The sequence below is a fragment of the Thermobia domestica genome, chromosome 1 (assembly GCF_964235325.1).
Source record: "Thermobia domestica chromosome 1, izTheDome1.hap1.1, whole genome shotgun sequence".
In the NCBI taxonomy this organism is placed as follows: domain Eukaryota; kingdom Metazoa; phylum Arthropoda; class Insecta; order Zygentoma; family Lepismatidae; genus Thermobia; species Thermobia domestica.
In genome coordinates this window covers 100,193,799-100,213,816 of record NC_137454.1, presented here as the reverse complement: position 1 = coordinate 100,213,816, position 20,018 = coordinate 100,193,799, and the positions used below count along the sequence as shown (strand labels likewise).

The 20,018-nt window shown below is 36.5% G+C and overlaps 1 protein-coding gene across 1 annotated transcript in view; it reads left to right on the top strand.

Annotated features, from left to right (window-relative positions):
• Positions 1-20,018, top strand: part of LOC145687685 (annulin-like) — a 172,884-nt gene that overhangs the window by 97,337 nt on the left and 55,529 nt on the right. The window contains exon 4 of the mRNA XM_081761145.1: positions 18,667-18,796. Coding sequence (XP_081617271.1) covers positions 18,667-18,796 — 130 coding nt within the window. The remainder of the gene's footprint in view (positions 1-18,666; positions 18,797-20,018) is intronic.

Sequence of the window (20,018 nt, the reverse complement as noted above, 5' to 3'; positions counted from 1 at the left end):
AATTTCGTTGCTGTTTTTATATTAGACCTATATGATTATAACTTAAACTTATTTCAGGTAAAGTTTGTAACTAACAAATAAGTAACGTCTGCATATGAAATATTTTTCAATGAAACTTTTGAAATCTAAACATAAATTGAATTACTTTCGCGTATGCTACGAGTAACACGTTCGTCCAGTACTATATGCTACGCATCTCTCTCTCTCTCTCTCTCTCTCTATATATATATATATATATATATATATATATATATATATATATATATATATATATATACAGAGAGAGAGAGAGAGAATTTACGAGGAGTTGCTGAAAATGTCCTAGTCCAATCCAGAGGGAGTGTAGGTACTAGGTAGAAAAATGAAACCGCAGTTTAGAAAAACATATCTCTGTATGTACAAATACAAATTTGCATATTAATAATGAAATTCTTATTGTTTCTCAGGCTTTTGAAATGATTATGTGTGCCCAAACAGATAATTTCACGAACATCCAGATCCTAACTGTTATAACATTTTTGTTCCACCAAGGAAAGTCACCGAAGTATATTAATTAGGAAATCAGTGAAACACCATGGGACTCGACTCCGTTATATACAGTGGTGAAGAAGTAAATGGCTTAGTATAAACGTGGCGATTTCTCAAGAAATTATGCTTTACATCCAGGATGATTAAAAGCAATGACTCTTCCCGAAATCACGGATGCAATTTGTGACATTATTCTTGAAAATTGCAGCATTTCAGCCAGTGGTGGATATAGCCCGGGGCTGGAGGGTCAAGGTTACCCCAGTTTTTGAGTGACAAAAATAATTTAAGCTATTATTTATATAGTTTCTAAAGTGTATAGTAAACTCACGATATACATATTATAGTCTGAGGTCTGGCTGCACCCCGCTTTCTTAGTTTTTACCTTCTCAGCAAAACTTGTGTCAGATATTCTGGGCATTTCTTTGGAACTCGTCGGTAGCATAATTCAGAATGGCTTGGGTATGCTCAAGTTCTCGACATAATGGGTTCCCAAAATATCTGTCAGGAGAATAAAAGAGTGACGGCATTAAGAGAAGTCTTCTTTCAATTTGACCGTAATGCTGATCAATTTCGCTCACGAATAGTAACCATAGATGAAATATGGTTGTACCACTATGATCCTGAATCGAAACAACAGTAAATGGAGTAGTAGCACTCATTTCTCCATCGCCCCAAGAAGTTCAAGACACAGAAGTAGGTTGAGAAACTTTTTGCAACATTCTTCTGGGATAAGTATGGAGTCGTACTCATAGACTACCTCCGCAACGGTCAAATAATTAATCCTGAATCTCTACATTACTTACAAAACTGAAAGAAAAATTCAAATTTCAACGCACTGGAAAATGAAAAGAAAGGAATTCTCTCTCTCTCTTTTTTTTCAGGAGAATACATCTGTCCATCAAGCCCCTGCGAACACAACTCACATTGCATAACCTAGGATTTCAATGTCTAGATCATCATTCTTATTCCGCAGATTTAGCTCCGTCTAACTATTACGTGTACTTATTTCCCAAACTTAAATAACACTTGAAAGGACGCCATTTTAGATCTGTTAGTGCTACGAACAGTGGTGCGAGGAAATCTTCAGATTTTTTAACTTTTCTGCAAAAACTGGAGCACTGCACAAGGTAGTATATTGACTTTCGGGGAAAGTGTAGAAGAAGTGGTTGGGCTACGAATTTTTCAGCAGCTCCTAGTCAATATGGTAGACGTCACGTCAGTGCTTTGAAACAAAATAAGTAAGGGAGCAATAGTGTAAGCCAATTACTAACTAAAGATCAGCACTCTGACAATACGTTTTATTGGGAATCAATTTAATTCCATAAATTTATTATTATCATTTGCAGGAAGGGAAAACACAACTCATTTTATCCCCTTCAAAAAAATTAAGCCCTGGTAGTTGCAAACTAAGCTGTTATAAGCACATCCTCTGAATATTGAAAGCTGTGAATAATGTTTCAGAAAAAATAAGTATAGAACCTTTAAATAAAACAAAATATGAAACTGAAAACTTCAAACCTGGATAAATACAAACAAGTTATGTAACTGGTTTTACCTTTCTTTTGTTTCCAATCGAAGTTGATCCAGTGAGAAGAAAACAAGTCGACTAAATCTACTATTGCTCGCTAGGCACAATAATTAAAAATCATAAGAAGTATAACTAAAATTTACCTCAAAAGGCGCTGAATTAGAAAACAGAAATACTCAGACGCTCAAAGAAGAAAGCTTGAGGACTTATCTACCTCATAGTAAATCCATGGAAAGTACAGTAGACTACAATTTGACAATGAGATTGGTTATGATACTGATATAAAATACTACATGTAGAATGTTTAAAGATTGTAGGAGTTTGGGGGGGGGGCAGTCTAGGTAGCAGTCAGAAAGCAGAAGTAGCTACTAGGGGGCGCTCGCCCCCTTGGCCCCCCCCTCTGGCGTCGTCACTGTTTCTCTCCCTCAATTTCTGACGAATAAAAGCTAAGCAGATATCAGTTCTGGTTTTGGTGAGAGGATCCGTCTTGCAGCCATAAATCCATTTATCCTAAATTTATGTTTACGGAAAGAAACAACTGCTTTATTTTGACTAAAAAATTTTTCCTTCTTAAACAAGCCAATAGGTCCTTTTTCTGCCTTCATAAAACAAGTTACCGTACCGTTACCGTTACCAAAGAAAACAATTTGGTGGGCAGGGGGAACAAATCTGTTCTAAACCCAGAGGCTTTACATCACATTGGAACTAAACACTTGCCTTTTTCCCTCATATATATATATATATATATATATATATATATATATATATATATATATATATATATATATATATATATATATATATATATATATATATATATAATGCATTGAAAATAGGAAGAAGAAAGTCAGAGTGTCAGGGACTGACAGAAACAGAGAGAGAGAGAGAAGATATGGTATCCTCTGACCGACGCCTAGAATTTCTGCACTGAAGGAAAAATCAAAGCGAGCCGTATATTTTTGAACTAGGATATTTTTACCGAGGGTGCAATAACAGAAGACCGGAAACCGCAGCCGCGAATATGCAATGTTACCTAAGTTCATTGTTTCCGTCTACAAAATTTTCCGAAAAGACGTCTTCCAAATATGTTCTCCATAAAGAAATAAAAAAAAAAATGCATTGTACTGGTGTTTGCTATCCTGCTTTTATGATTTGTCAAGATGTAGTCTCATCATCAGGAGGAGGGTGGATACACAAGGCAAAACGTGTCGTTTTTTCCCTCGATTTTCCTCCCCCTCCTCAAGAACTTTATGACCAAAGATCTTGGCTCACGACCTCAAAGAGAAAATAAGGAAAACAGTGTAGATAATGGAAGAATCTATTTTATTACATTTTGGGAAAGTAGTGACAAAAAAAAAAAAAAAAAAAAACCTAACACAATCTTTATTTCTTGAATCTTTTGTCATGAGGAAATATCCTAAAATAACTAGATTTTGATTAACCTTGTTAACTTAAACCTATCATGAAATCAGTAATTGTGACAATCTGACCAAACCATTTCAAGAAGCAAGAACAGCTAACTAAGCAACTATCAGTGTTGCCGAAAAGTCACAACACTTACCCCGTTAACTAGATACTTTGAAACTTCCAAAATAACAGTAAAACATTAAAAAAATCAATAGAAATTTCATAATACAAAGGAAAATTGTATTTTTTTATTTCCACTAGTCGACATAATTTATAGTAAATGTTCAAATAAATGCTAGCCCAAAAGTTTAGAAATAAACTATTAGTTACTGACTTGCCTTCGTCTGCCATTGTCTCTACGATTTCAGGTGATGATGTTGTGTGGAAGGGATGTTTCGATGAGAACCATGCACTTCTAAGGTATCAATTTTGTAGAACATTAACATCTTTGGGGAGTTCATAATTATGACAGCATTGTTCCTTCCTGCAACGTACAGCACGAACGCACAATATTGATTTACCTTTTCTGGACCCATTCTGTTCGAGGGTTGAGGACGAGCAAGTTCAAACAAATTTTCTTTAAATTTGGCTTCACTCGAAATAAAAATATTTTATATCGACTCGAGAACTCGGTTCAAAAAATCTCCAATTCGACTCGATATTTGCTCAAGTTTCGAGTAGTGTCGGGACCAAACAAATTTAATTCTATAGTATTAGTAGTTTTTATATTAACTAGTGATAGATGCGCTCACGAGATGCGACAAGAGGAAAAATTAGTCTATCTTGAGATGTCGTTAATGTATTATCTCGAAACAAATGTGAACTGTTTCTTGAATATCACCAGTCCTGGTCACGAAGCGAGACAGATTTGATTTTGTCTCGCCCAATCTCTATCTCTCGCCTCAAAAACAAGATTAAACAAAACAAAATACGGAAATTTAGCTGTTTGTTTAGGCAAATAGTACACATTTTCACTTTCGGTATGACGAGGCCTGAATTCAATTCATTTTTGGTGTTTATTTAGCGTGGTAATGGTACAAGAGGAGTTATATAAAGAATAAATATGCGAAATCAGTGGACAATCTACTGAAGATATTTTCAGCGAAACAATTATTGTTGTTCTCCTTCTTTTGCGAAAGCTTCATCCTCAACCATATAAGTGTCTACACGTTCAGTCGAATCTTTATCGATTTCATCGTCTGAACCGCCTGAATTCTTGTCAGCTTGTCAGAATTTCTCTCGAAACTGTTTTCGTATTGAAAACATGGATGATAAGTTCCGAAGGCAACAACAGATCCTTTCATTTCTTCTTTGGGCAGATCATTTCATAAGAAAATGAATTTGTCATCTGAAGCTGTAAACCTTTTAATTATTTCCAACGCGGAAGCTGACAAAAATTTAGACGACTCAAACGAAGGTGATGAAGGGAATAACTTCCATGGAGATTCGGCTGAACATGTAGACAATGCCTATTGAGTTATTCCATGTGGAAACGACAAATTATGCCAAAATCTTCGTGCGGTCGCATTCGAGATTTGAGTATTTGTCTGAACAGTTATCAATATGTGATAGGAAGGAAAATGGAATGGTTTGTAATGCACGCCATTCATGTTGAAGATACGACCATAGTTGAATATTAAGTTATGTTCATTTTCTTGGAGCTCTATTGAGATTGAAAAAGTAAATAAATAAATAAATTCAAAATTGCACTATAGATATGTGGACAGTCCTTTTTTTTTTTTAACCACGTAGTAGTGACGCAAATACACATTTTGGGTTACGAAATATTTGGATCTTTTTAGTCCGAGTCGATGAATTAAACCAAAATTATATTTTCGGAAGAAGTACCGGTATTGAAAAATTTGTTGTGTCAAAGGGAACGTAATTTTGAGAGAATAATAAGTATAATCTGTACTTTCTATAGAAAAAAAATCATCTTTTGTGTTTCTAATTCCTATTAGTGCTAGTGGTATAAAGTATATAGTGCATAGAGAACGGATGCTGAGCTATGCCCCCTCTAACTTCTGATCGGAAATAACTAAAACGCTCAAATTTGTGTTTCTGAGCCTCACTAAAGTATCTGTTTTCATGTTGTCACTTTATATTGTTGTTGTTGCTCCAAAATTCAAAAGAAGAAGAAGAAGAAGAAAGAAAGAAAGAAAGAAAGAAAGAAAGAAAGAAAGAAAGAAAGAAAGAAAGAAAGAAAAGAAAGCAATACATATCAATCTCTAAAACAGATGTGACCATTACAACTTTTTGAAGCTCCAACGCTACATCAAGATTGTTGTGTTGTCTGCATTCCAAGGTCTGAAACCGCTACAAACAAAATCAAATTTTGCAAGTAATTACAAACAATCGTGAACTGAGTCTACTAAAAGGAGTGAAAACAGAAAAACACGACTCTCGTTTGTGATTGCATTCCTTTCTACACCCGGACTTTGTTTACAAGAATGTTTTTGTGTAATTTTACAGCTGCTAAGAAACGTGAAGCAGCAAGGAACGTGCAGCCACGTAAACACATGCCGGGACAGAAGTAAGTCGAAATACAAATTGAAATTTTCACCACTTGTGGAGGAAGCAAATTTCTTGCTGGAATCAAAATATTGTTAGTGTTCCACTGTGCCTTTTTGTTCGACACGGTTTAGAACTTTATAAATATTTCTGGTTATTATCATTCACATAATCGACCGTCATGCTTGATTTTTCGCTTTCAGGTGGAATGACTCTATATGGTTGAGGACTAAGCTTTCGAAAAATAAGGGGGAGAAGAACAATTGTTTAACTGAAAAATTAAAATGACTTCATTAAGTTATATTTTAGTTAATAAATGACTGGTAGATTGACTCTGTCCTAGCTATTGAAGTAGACAAAGTATCTTTCCCTCTCGAATCTCAAACTTTTTCAGACGCAGTCCGCTATATGGATCCGCAATTTTGAATTTTTAAATTGTAATGTCAAATTAGTAAGTTTGTAATCAACAAAGTCAAATGCACCAATGTACAAAGTCCAGTTTGCCAATTTTACTTTTTCCAAATTTTGTCCTCCATTTTTTTTTTATTTGATGTCAAATTGATAATTAACAAGATCAAAATCCTCATTATAGCAATTTTTTGTCCATTTTTACTGATTTTGAATTATGACCACGTTTCAAGCATTTGATCCATAGTTTATCGATCTCTGTGCGTCGCCCTTTTGGACCGTCGCTCTCCTGGCTGTCGCTTTCTTTGTGCGTCGCCTTTTGACCCGTCGATCTCTTGGCTAACGCTCTCCTGGTTGTCGCTCTTTTATCATCACTCTCTTTGCTGGCGCTCTACTGTCGGTACACCCATGTTTATTACAAAACTCGATCCTGACATTATTAACTATCTTCTCTTCAATATGTATGATGGTACTTGGAAAAGAATACCATATCGATATCACAAATGTAAACTATGCGAGACCGCGAGAAGTCTCGCGAGACTTCTCGCGCGAGACTTGCTGAAGTCTCGTCTCGCGTTCTCGTCTCGCAAAAGATATCAGGTCTCGTCTCGCGTTCTCGTCTCGCAAAATATTATAAGTCTCGTCTCGCGTTCTCGTCTCGTTTGCGAGACGAGACGAGACGAGACTTCTCGCGTTCTCGCGTCTCGCGCCCATGCCTAATAAAAATCCCTTAATTCGCTTAGCCACTGAATGCGAGTAACCCAATGATAATAACATGGATCATTATTATTAAATACTGAAAATATAGACAGAACTAATCAATTATGGTGTTTTATAAATTTCTTTTAGAAAAGCTTTAATAGATGTCTGCCGTGCAATCATGTGACACTACTTTCAGATTGAAATTTACTCTTAAGTACTGGATCAGTTGAAGGAACCAATTCAGGATTTATTTTTTAATGCAGAAATCATTTTCTGTGCTAAATATTTAAGAACTGAGAATAATTTTCTGTCCGTTTTGAAGAGATTATTCAGACGTTAAGGGTAAAGAGAGACTATGCATGTTCACAACTGACAGTGTCCGTAAATAGAGAAGAGCACTTTTTTACTAAATAAAACAAAGTAATCATCACAATAGCACAGCAGCAGTGCAAGATGGCTCAGTGTCGGAGCATTCAACTCTAGTGCAAGGGGCCTCTTGTTCAATCCCGGGCCAAATGATTTTGCAGTAGAGAACATAATATTTGTGAGTTTCTTTGCGGTCTTCCCGTTTCATCCCACATTCTCATTCCACCAATTATTCACAATCATTCACTTTCATTATTTACAGGGCAAAATCATGAAATGTAAACTAAATCATTTCATTTTCTTGTATGCAAGTAAAACAATTCCAACATATTCCAGGTCTCTGTAAACAATGTTCAGCATCATATGAGCCGTTTTAGTGTGTAATACATTTTTTTTTTTTAGAAATTAGATTTCTGGGCTGTCAGCATCTAACAAGGGAAGAGAGGGAGATTATATATCGAAGTGGAAGATGGTTTATATGCCAATCGAAAACACAAATGACGCCTATTACGAAACTGTAATAAAAAAAATTTCCGAATGCATATACTGTGCGAGTTATATGAATATACAGGGTGTCCAGAAAATCCGTTTCCTCCCCTAGAAATCGCAAACGATGAAATCGCATATGCCAAAACAGGAAAACACGTGTTTGATCATTTTAAAAGTACAATGTATTAAAGTGAAAGGTGTTGTCCCAGGGCCACCCGTAGGGTCCCAGGCGGGGTCCTTCTCAAAATTTCCAAATAGCAAGAGATGTCAAGTAGCATATCGTTGGAAACCTGTTGATAAACGAAAGAAGACGGAACAAGTCTCTACTCTCTAAAACTACCTTGTGTAAAATGGTGGTCGGTCAAAATGTACATCTTCATTTCGATTCTCTGAACGCATTCACTTTCCATTTTGCAATCGGCACTTGCTTTCATTGTGAGACATTTGCACGTATTCATTGTTTCTGCTGCAAGAATTTTTTTTTTTTGTTTGAATCATTTTATAATTGATAATCCAGACAACAAGCATAAGTATCACTATATTGCACAGTCATAAACATAAATAAGTAGAGTTAAGAGTCTTTATTTCTTATGGCTCCAACCTCTACTTATTTATGTTCGTGGTTGTACATTATATGTTAACTAGTCAGTTCTATACTCAAAGATGTCAAATGTTATGTCTTTTCTGTTCTTTTCTTTATTTCTTAATTTGCTTTTATTTTATTAGATTTTTTTTATTTATTTATTTAGACATTACTGGGCCCAAAGAACAGAATCTCACAGTGCGGGCATTTCCTTTCTTTCCGTTGAGTACAATAACTAAAGTGAAAATGAACTAAAAACCGGCTACAGAAAGAAGAACTAAAACGCAAGATGTTTGCACAGTGTTATTGTAGAGCGTCCAGACTTGTTCCATCTGCTTTTATTTAACATCTTTCAACGATGTGCTATTTTAACACCTGCTTGCCATTTGAAAATTTTGAGTAGGACCCCGTCTGGGACCCTGTGGACAAATATTTTTACTTTCAATCATTGTACTTTTGAAATGATGACAAACGTGTTTTCCTGTTTTGACATGTCTCACCGTTTCAGGTTTCTTTGGGATGGCCATAGACTTCACAATTACGTTTTCGCTGACATTTTGAACGGAGGCCATTTTGCATAGGGTAATTTTTAGAGAGTCGAGACTAGTTCCGTCCTTTTTCATTTCCCAACAAGTTTTCAACGATATGCTACTTGATCCCCTTACATTTTGCAATTTTTGAATTGGATCCCGCCTAGGATCCTACAGGTGACCCTGGGACAACAATTTTTGCTTTGATACGTTGTACTTCTAAAATGATTAAACATGTGTTTTCCTGTTTTGGCATCTGTCTCATCGATTGCGATTTCTAGGGGTGGAAACGGATTTTCTGGACACTCTGTATATTCATATAACTCGCACAGTATATACATTCGGAAAATTTTTATTACAGTTTCGTAATAGGCGTCATTAGTACTTTCGATTGGTATATAAACCATCTTCCACTTCGATATATAATCTCCCTCTCTTCCCTTGTAAGGCCATTTAGCCCGTTACGTTTATGAGGGATAACGCCCCTTGGTGAGCACACTATCCGATGAAAGGGAAGAAAGAAAGGATCGGGGAAGGAAGAAAGCGGTCTGGGACCATTACGGTAGGTACCATCCCGGCATTTGCCTGGTGTGAATCAGGTGAACCCAGGTAAAACTTCACTTAAGATGGCTGGCCTGAAAAAGCAGTTACGCCTTTTCGACCGAGTAATCCCACCGGGAATCGAACCCGGAACCGTTTGCACCAAAGGCGAGAGCGTAAGCGACTACGCCACGCGGGGCTACGTAATACCGTAAACTGGGTGTACTTTGGCTCATTTTATTTTCAAAATTCCCATTTTTACATCTCTTAAGATTAGGGAGGTAATTTAATAGCATTTCTCTTTGTTAGAATGCAATCCATTGGTTTTCTTTTGAAAGCAGTCAACACTCAGTGTGACCAAGAATGATGATTATAGTTCCAATTTTTTGATTCCATGCAAGATTTTTCATGATTGTGGTAACTTTAGTCCATTTATCAAAATGACTAATTAATACACGAAAGTATTATTGTAGCACTGGATTTAAGAAGCAGAAGAGAAGAACAGGGTATTATAAGCACATTGGTGAAATTATCAATGAAAATATTTGTATTCTACTTGGGTGTATACGAAACTTCTATAAAAGTGCTGTGTATACATTGTGTTTAAGTACGTTCGGTTGGGTTAGAGTTTAGCGTCCAGGGTGTATCCTTTATGCTACATGTATCTATAGCTTAACGTGGGATCTGAATCACATGAGTTCCTATAGGGAATCAAATCCGGGTTTCGTGCTAACCATATAAACATTAGGAAGCTTAAAAAAATTAAAAAAAAAAAAGTTGCCGAACTGAAGGCAAGTACACAGGTTTATAAGAGTGACATTGTTCGTTTTTTTTTTTTTTTTTGAACGTGATTATATACACAAATCAGAAAAAAAATGCGTGCAATCACTACATACTTCCCTTCTCTTGAGAAAAAGAATGACTATACAGCTACACGTCCTTTTAAACAATATATATTTTGCAAAGGCATGCATTGCGCTGCGGTAACATTCTCTCCCTCCTCTTTTTTTTTTTTTTTTTCAATATACTTCCACTTTAAATTTACTTGTATTTGCATTTAGCCTTGAGTTTCCTACACGAAGAACACGAAGATATACATACTGCACGGCATGCGTTAGCCTCAGGGGTGGTCATTTTTTCTTTGTTTCTGTCTTAAGCAGTTAAGAAGAAAGAAGAAACTAGAGGTTATTTGCATTGAATGAACACTTTTTTTTTTTTTTCGTAGTTTCTTAGCGCTTTCCCGTTGAAGTTTTGAAGCATAACAATAACAATAAATGTGATGTTTTATATGAAGAAACGGCCCTGCCTGGCAGACAAGGAACACATTTAGTCTATTACTATAACCAAACATTTATTGTTCCAAAAATATACCTTTGCCTTCTACTTTATTTCATATGTAGGTTGGTTTTAACTTTTTTCTTCCTTTCTTAAATATGAATAATGCATCAGAATTGATACTATGAAGGTAGTTGCATAGTTTGCATTCTTGTCTGGTTCCATGGGTTACATTAATATTTTCTAAGCCAAGGGTGCCTCCAGAATTTACTTCAGGGCATCTCCAGAATTTACTTCAGAGCGCCTCCAGGATTCATGAAGCCTATGCCACAAGACATGAATTCCATATTAGCTTAATGCAATCATTGTTCACATGTCTGCTGCAATTCTTAACAGATTTTTATGAAACGTTCCAGTCAAATTTCTTTGAATTCTTTTCAATTCGTTACGATTCAGTGGCACTGTTGTTATGATCTGGGATATCATTAAGATGCGAGATTTTCTGGCCTTGAGGTCAGTTGAATACATATAAAATCCATTAAACAGTTTCTTTTTTATCAAACTACCTTTTAAGTTGTTTTTTTAAGTCATCCATTTAGTGGGTATTTTCTACATAGAACAATATTTTACTTGGATTTTACGTGGGAGAACCATTTCGTCGTAAAGAAAAGACACTGACTTAATAATAAATTTTGATCATAGATTGATTGCATTTTCCTATCTAATTTTGTCGTTCACATCGCATTTCTACGATTTTGTGTAACAAAACACTATCGCTTTAAAAAGAACATAGTCAATCTTCAGCACTATTGAACCCAGGATGTTGTAAAAATAGAGGATCTGCCTATACAACAAAATCGTGAAATCATACGTCACAACTTCGCTACTCCTACTCTGCCCGCTCTGCCGAATAAGATCGTAATGTTTTGAGCCAACATTCATGCGGAAACGAGAGTAGCCAATCAAACTTGGTTGTTGTGCCGATACCAGGTTGTTTTTTTGGCTTCATTGAGGTAATAGGATGAAGATACATATGGCAGATCCTCTATTTTATAACATCCTTGGTTGAACCAAAGATAACTAAGCATAATTAATAATAATCATTGCCTCAAACTCATCAGGGAACAATTTCCGTTGAGCTGCAAGTACAATAAAATCAAAGTACTTCTAGCATCTTTGGTTGCTTGGCAGATAACATTATTATTGTTGGTTTAATTTTCATAACACCTTCTTCAGAGTTATGTCCAAAACATTCAAGGATTTTCAAATACCAAAATATGATGGCAATCAATACAATATGCACTTGTATTCATAATATAAATCAGTTTAGAAATAAGCAAAAGAACGTGAAAGTCCCTCGTTTTAGCTCTGATTGGTATTTTCTTCTTGATTTATAAGTAAGTGAAGACTCTTTTAAAGACTACTTAAAAAAAAACTGACAAGGGAGAAATCTGAAACCTTGAATTTCTTACTGCTTCCTTCCTACAACTTGTTTCATATGATCGAAGAATAACTATGGGTAGTGTGAAGCGTGGTTCCACCTATCATGTTGTAGGTGAGCTGGAGATGATAAATTCTTCTTTAATTTCATTTTTTCGTCACTTTTTGCTTCTTCTTTTCTTTGGAAAGAAAAGCCGTTGCAAACCTTGGCGATAGCCTTCCATTACCAAATACAGACAGACAGAGACAACTTTAGATCATGGCGTAATTAAGGGTCCTCGAGTTCATCAAGCAATTGAATCCTTCACTGCATGCATTTCCGTCATGTCGTTGTTGCAACGGACAGTGAATGTGTTACATAATTTTAACATTGAATACCAGCATCATCATCGTGATGAAGATATTTCCATTTCTTCTCTTCTCTTTACTTCCTTTACCAATAGTTGAACAGATTGACCAGCAATCATTTTCTTGTCTGCTTTGTTTGAATTAAATAGGTCATCACATTCGATGTATTTTTACAGCATTTATACTATTATTACTATAAACCTATTATTATTACTATAAAACTTATTATTATTATTATTATTATTATTATTATTATTATTATTATTATTATTATTATTATTATTATTATTATTATTATTATTATTATTATTATTATTGTTATTATTATTATTATTATTATTTCAAACTCATTTGTACACGTCTTGTGAACCACTCCAGTATTAGGCACTCTTTCTTTGTGTTGTTCTCTTCAGGAAGAGACCTGAATTGTGGGAAAACCAAACTTGGATGATGCACCATGCTAATGCATCAATGCGACCTTCTTTAAAAATCGTATTTGGGCCCGTGCTGGCTATAGTCATGTAGGGTAACCATTTAAAATTCAAAACTTAGTTACTTTGGACACGTTGTACTATACAGCAGTGATTCAACGGGCCACTAGTCACAGGTCTCTTGGCTCGTGACTTGTTCCGGGTCATTTGAGTTTGGTTCTCGCTTCTCAGAACTAGTGACCCGGAAACCCAGACAGATCCGGTGGCCTGGAATCAGCCCAAATATCATCTCTGCAGAATTTTATTTGTATGCCCATATTGAAAAATAAGACAATGACTTTTGAACATAGATTATACGAAAATATTTAACAATACACTTTTTAGGCTCAGTGGCATCTTTTATAATCCTTTTACGACAAGTTCTGAAGGTTTACTCGATTAAATTTTGACGTTCACTGGTCAAAATATATAGCTTTCCTTTTCTGTGATCCTCACTTGTTTATGCTCTGAAAACCCTTGTAGTTAACTTTCAGTGCAATGTTTTGACCCACACAGAGAGCGGGGAGATCGTGCCCCATTCTATCACTGCTATACAGCCCATGGAAGTCTCTGGCGTATGTTTATTTAGGTACGTGTGGTCAGCGCTTCTATGGTCCAAATGTCATTATTTCGGACTTTATAGACCGTAGTTCGAAACTAGGGATGGCCAGATCCGGATCCGAGATTTCGGATCTTGTATCCGGATCCGAAAAAACGGATCTTGGATCCGGATCCGAAAATCCGGACCTTGGATCCGGATCCGAAATTTCGAATCTTGGATCCGGATTCGAAACTCCGTGTGAGAAAATTCGGGTGTTCCGAATCAGCAAAATTTTCGAAATTATTGGCAAAGTGATTTTCATTCCTATGCTTAAAATAAGATTTTAAGACACTTTTGGTATCTGATCGTGTGATAGCCTTGCGTTCTCTTCATTCTGTTGATATTTGGTTTTCGTGTCTTAATATATCACAATTACTCCAAATTTGATTGAGTAAAACTGTCGACTTAGGTGAGAGCAATCTCATTGTCAGATTCGATTCTAGTGGAAATACTTGACCGAAAAGGTAGTAAATCTTTTTTAAAGCGGTCGTCCTGATGGAAATTTGTCCTTCACTAGTCAAATGCTGGGATGAACCTTAGTCTCAAGCCCAAGCTTCTTCATTAGACTCAGGCTGCTTACTTTTCTAATTCTTTCTGAGTTATTGTGGTCACTGAATGAGGCCATTTCCTAGTCGTGATGGGCTAGGCCATTGCTAATAGAACAGCCCATAAAATATAGATCAAATCAAATTAAGGAGCAACTTCCTTTTCTTGCTCTTGATGAGCTTTTTTTTTCTTTCTTTAAAATACGGTTCTCTGTGACCGTACCACTCCAGTTAGAATTAAGAATTGTAGTACAGATGAAGTTCTAAATTGCAATTAATGTATCAAAATCAATGTATTAATGTACTGTATGTGTATACAAAATACCATATGGAGCCTCGAGCAGTAACACGTATCTTTGTAATTAGTAATCCACTACTATTTACTCTGCATAGGTTGTATAAGGAGCTATATCATTCATGTAAACAGATAGGGGGGAGGGGAGGGCGAAAAGTCGTTCGCCTCTACCCAGCGCCACAATTAACAGTGTACTTTAGTAGTAATTTGTGGCAATTTCAGATCATCTAAGTAATTTTTCACTGCTAGCATCCCCAACCGCCCCCTAAGAATCCATCCGCCCCCTCCAGGAGTCCGTTCTGGATTCGCCCCTGCGCAAACATAATATACAACTCATTCAAGAGTACATTTTGGTAGCTTTTTAAAATTTTTATCTTAAAGGATTGTCATTTCTCGTGGCTACTTATGCAATTTTCTCCACAGGCATACATGCAATTTCCAGTCAATACGCAAATACATTTATATACTTATTAGACCTCGGCTAGTTGGGGGCTTCGCCACTAGACCCCCGTTACTAGGGCCTCGCACCACAAAAGCCTCTAATCATAATCAATTTAAAAAGAAATGTCTGGGGATTTGCCCTTAGACCCTCTGATATCTCATTTGATCGGCCTATGACCTCGTACCTCGTAAACCTACAACCATACCGAATCTCAGTTCAAATATCAAATTGTATGTAATAACATTCCGGTATCCCGAGACATACCGAATTTCAGTGCGAGTACATGGGGGCTTACCCCCCAGCCCACACATTTGCTCGGTCTACGGCCTCGCACATCATACGCCTGCAAACATAACGAATTTTTAAGGGGGCGCGGTGGCTCAGTGGTAGAGCGTTCACCTCCGGTGCTTGGGGTCCCTGGTTCGATCTCTGCTCGCGCCGTGTGGACTTTGTGGTGGACAAACACCGTGCTCGTGGGTTTTCTCGGGGTTTTCCCGTTTCCTCCCACTTTCTTCATTTCATTTATTTCTCATAATCACCGTCTCCTTTAGCCTAACCGGCATAAGCGTAGGACGTAAAACTCAAGGATTTCATTTCATAACGAATTTTTGTTCAAATAACAAGTTTCATTTCTCTAACATTCCAGGATTCCGAGATATAAAAGTCTTTCCTCCCCGCCCCTTTTCTTCCCCTCTAAGACATACATCAAAAAACGCTTAAGTACATACCTAATTATTTCAAATGTGAAGTCCAAATACCAAATTCTATGCTCCTAACCTTCAGAGGTTCCCAGATATCGACATGTTATTATAATAATTACAGTCCCCACCCTCTTTCCTTTCCATCTCTTTTCTTTTCATTTTTACTAAAACGCCAAAAAAACACTAAAACACATGTCAAATTATTTTCAATGAGAAATGCAAATACCAAATTTCAAGTCTCTAACCTTAAAGGATTGAACATATTTATACAATAATTGTAATCTCCACTTAATTTTCTTATCGCCCTTTTTCTTCCCTTCTGAGCCACATATCAAAAAAACGTTGAAATACGTATCTAATTATTTTAAGTGAGAAGTCCAAATACCAAATTCCATGTTTCTAACTCTTTAAGTTTCCGAGATATAGGCATATTATTATACTAATTGCAATAATTGCAATTACCACCCATTCTTTTACTTTCTACATCTTCCCTGCCCCTTCTAATTTAAATATCAAAAAGCACTTTAACAAGTACCAAATTATTTTCAATGAGAAACCCAAATACCAAATTTGAAGTATCTAACGTCAAGAATCATCAATATTTTCCACCCCATTTCCCCTCTTCCTCGTCGAATTTCCCAAAGTCCTTCCTTAGTGGTATCCTACGTCACAAAGCCTATAAACTGTCCAAATTTCAAGTTTGTACCTTAAGCGATTTGGTCTGTACGTTGATCTGTCACTCACTCACTCAAGTCAAACAGGACTTCGCCCTTTTTATATAGAGAGATTTAAGATTTTATGGGAAAGCCATGGATTTTGTCCTAAGGGCGCCAGTGTCTTAGAAATGTAATAGCTTTGCTATAAACTTTAAGCAATCAACTGACTGATCTGCGTCTATATGTATTATGTAAAATGCCGCTTATGATATTTATTTTGCTCGTAATAAAAAAATAGAAATAATGACGAAAATCCAAAGACATCCATGATTTTAGCGTAATGCTGCAGGAGGTCAGATCATTGAATTAATCATAAGAGCCGACTGTATAAGATAGACTACACTAAATTCCAATGTGGCTTAAAGAAAATATGCAGCATTACTATGCAGTTTTTCAACGTTACAACTCATTCTGAAAATATTATCATAGGTCTCACAAACAATTGAGTTTTAATCCTAACTCGATTAATATATAACAAAAGGCAGATCTATACAACTACTGACTTGAGATGAAAGTGGTATACTTGCAATACGTTTAAAGATATACTAAAGACTAAATGATGGGGTGTGCGCAAGAGTGGTCTAACAACGATAAATGTGAAAATTAGATTTTCATGTAATCTTTTGTCATTTAAATTCAATTGTCTTCCCACTGAGTTAGATAAAATTCACCTAGTAAATTTTATACATATGGATATTTTAGTTCTGGGTCTCAATCTAAGGCCTAAAATATTCAAATCAGGAGTCCGAATCAGAACTTCGAAATTTCGGGTGTGGATCCAGGAACCGAATATCCGGATCTATTCGAAACTTCGGATCCGGATCCAAGATCCGAAATTCCGGATCCGGATCCAAGATCCGAAACTTCGGATCCGGATCCAAGATCCGAGACTTCGGATCCGGATCCAAGATCCGAAATTCCGGATCCGGATCCAAGATCCGAAAATCCGGATCCGAGATCCGAAATTTCGGATCCGGATCCAGGAACCGGATATCCGGATCCGGATCCAAGATCCGGATATCCGGGTCCGGATCCAAGATCCGGATATCCGGGTCCGGATCCAAGATCCGGATATCCGGGTCCGGATCCAAGAACCGAAATTTCGGATCCGGATCCGAGATCCGGATCCGTCTGGCCATCCCTATTCGAAACCTGTTATTTCTTTACGTTGCTAGATCAGTATTGATAACACTCTCCGATGTTTTTACCAGGAATCGAGTCAGTGATCAGGTGTAACAAAGATAGGTGTGCCAACCGTTCGCCTGATTAAATCTGTGAATCTATGGTCTTTCCTATCCATTGCTTTCAGAAGTTATTATGTGTACTGTATAGATGGTTAGCACAAGCACACTATCAATCTAAGAGTAGAGGCTTTTCTTTTCTTTTCTCTCTCTATTTTTTTCCTAAAAAAACTTTGTAATGTTCATTCACAGTTGAGTAATGTTGTGAGTTTCGATTAAACAACATATAACAGGTCAGATTAAAGTTAGAGTGGTATAAGTCACTTTTTCAAAAAGAAAGATTTAAATACAGAAACTAAATCTAAATAAGTGAATCTGTTAACAAAAGAAGGAAAAAAATGTAAATAAGAGCTTCATTCAACTGCAAACAGATGGCAGTAGAAGTTGTAGTGATAAAAGAAACAGCCGTTTTGTTCCTGAATTTATTATAGTACCTTTTTGTGTTAATTTCTGGAAAGCAAACAAAACGAGACTTACACCACGACAATCCATCCATATCATTTTTGACATGAATGAGAAAAAAAAGTTTTATAATAGCCAAATTATAACAATTCTCTTTTACCATGATGATAGACAGTAGATATCTCTAGAAAATTCACAGATATATATGCAACTTTGATAGCTTTGTAGAATTCTCTCTCTCTTTTGGGAACTCACAAAGAAACCAGTAGTTATAAATACTGCTTTGACATTCTGATAATTAGAAGATTAGCTAATACAGTATTAACTTACCGAATTCTTGGCATATTGTCCGTTACCTGTATTTTAAAATGCCTTCATCCCCGAGGTATTAAATTTGATAGGTCTAAAAACAAAAGTATAATAAACCAAAAATAATAAATACTTCTCTGTTAAATCTTACAAGTTAGTATAAGTAGTAGCTACCGAGGAGTGCATCATGAAGCTTTTTTTTTAAAATAACAATAATAACACTGTGATAGTACTGTACTTTTAACGTGTTTATACATATAGTTTATAAAAAACCTTACTTTCGTTTTAGATCACCCCTGCTCCAGACACCATAGTTGGTCAGTGGAAAATGGAAATTGACACCAAAATTATAGAAGATGGTGCTCTTTGCTACGCTCATCCGAGCCCAATCTATGTATTGTTTAACCCATGGTGCAGACGTAAGTACATTAAAGTCTATATTGTTAGTGTTTAGTGTTAGACAAATTTATCAATACTTTGTTTACGTTTATGAACGTTACAGTAGGTATGTTTCTGGCCAAATAGGGGGGGGGGGAACAATATCATACAGTGTCATATTCAGAAAGTAAAATCAGGGGCATGTTATTTCTGCCTCGATGTTTGATCGTGTCAATCCCATATGCCATATTTCACCCTAATGAACTTTCTACAATCTAGTGTGTCTATTCGCCAGAGTAAAAATAAGAGGAAACTTTACAAATACTTCAATGTTTTATTTTTCTCCCATTCTTGCTCTCATATTAATCCTCAATATAGTACAGTATAAAGAAGTCATTTCCAACTAAGTACTCTGTGACGCAATAGTTGGTGCTCTCCTTTACAGCAAATCATCTGCATAAGAGGGGGCGCGGTGGCTCAGTGGTAGAGCGTTCACCTCCGGTACTTGGGGTCCCTAGTTCGATCCCAGCTCGCGCCGTGTGGAATTTGTGGTGGACAAACACCGTGCTCGTGGGTTTTCTCGGGGTTCTCCCACTTTCTTCATTCCACCATTTCACTCATTTTTCATTATCACCGTCTCCTTTAGCCTAACCGGCATAACCGTGAGACGTAAAACTTAAAATGAAAACGTCACGATTTCATTTTCATCTGGATAAGAAAAGAAGCAGGCAAAAAATTGACGTTGATAAAAGATAGTGGCCACAGGAAAAGAAGAACATCGATAGAGTACTCGATGAACTACTCGTAAATCCATGTAACTAACATACGCTGCCAAGTTGTTTAATCCATTCTTCTATCTCATTCCCTCCCTCCCCTCCATTGCTCAATGTGTCTCTCCTATATATTCCTGTAAAGCCGTCCTGCTTGCTACGTTATACATTGTCCAGTTGAAAATGACTGTTATAAACTACATACAAGCTATAGACATTTTAAATCAACACCTTGTATTATAGAGAATGCGGCGTAGGACCGAAACAATATACGGCTGAAACTTCAGCTCAGAAACCTGTTGCGATCCTAAACCATTTCTGTTACGCTGTTTCGGTCCTATGCCGTTTCGATCGTATGACGGTTTTCCCATATTAGTCCGGTGGCTGAGTCATTGGACGTAAAAATTAGTTACACGGGAAGTTTTATCATAGAATTCGCTCAAGGAGTAAGCAACTAAGCAAAATCTGGGGGGTGCATCTTTGGCACTGTTGG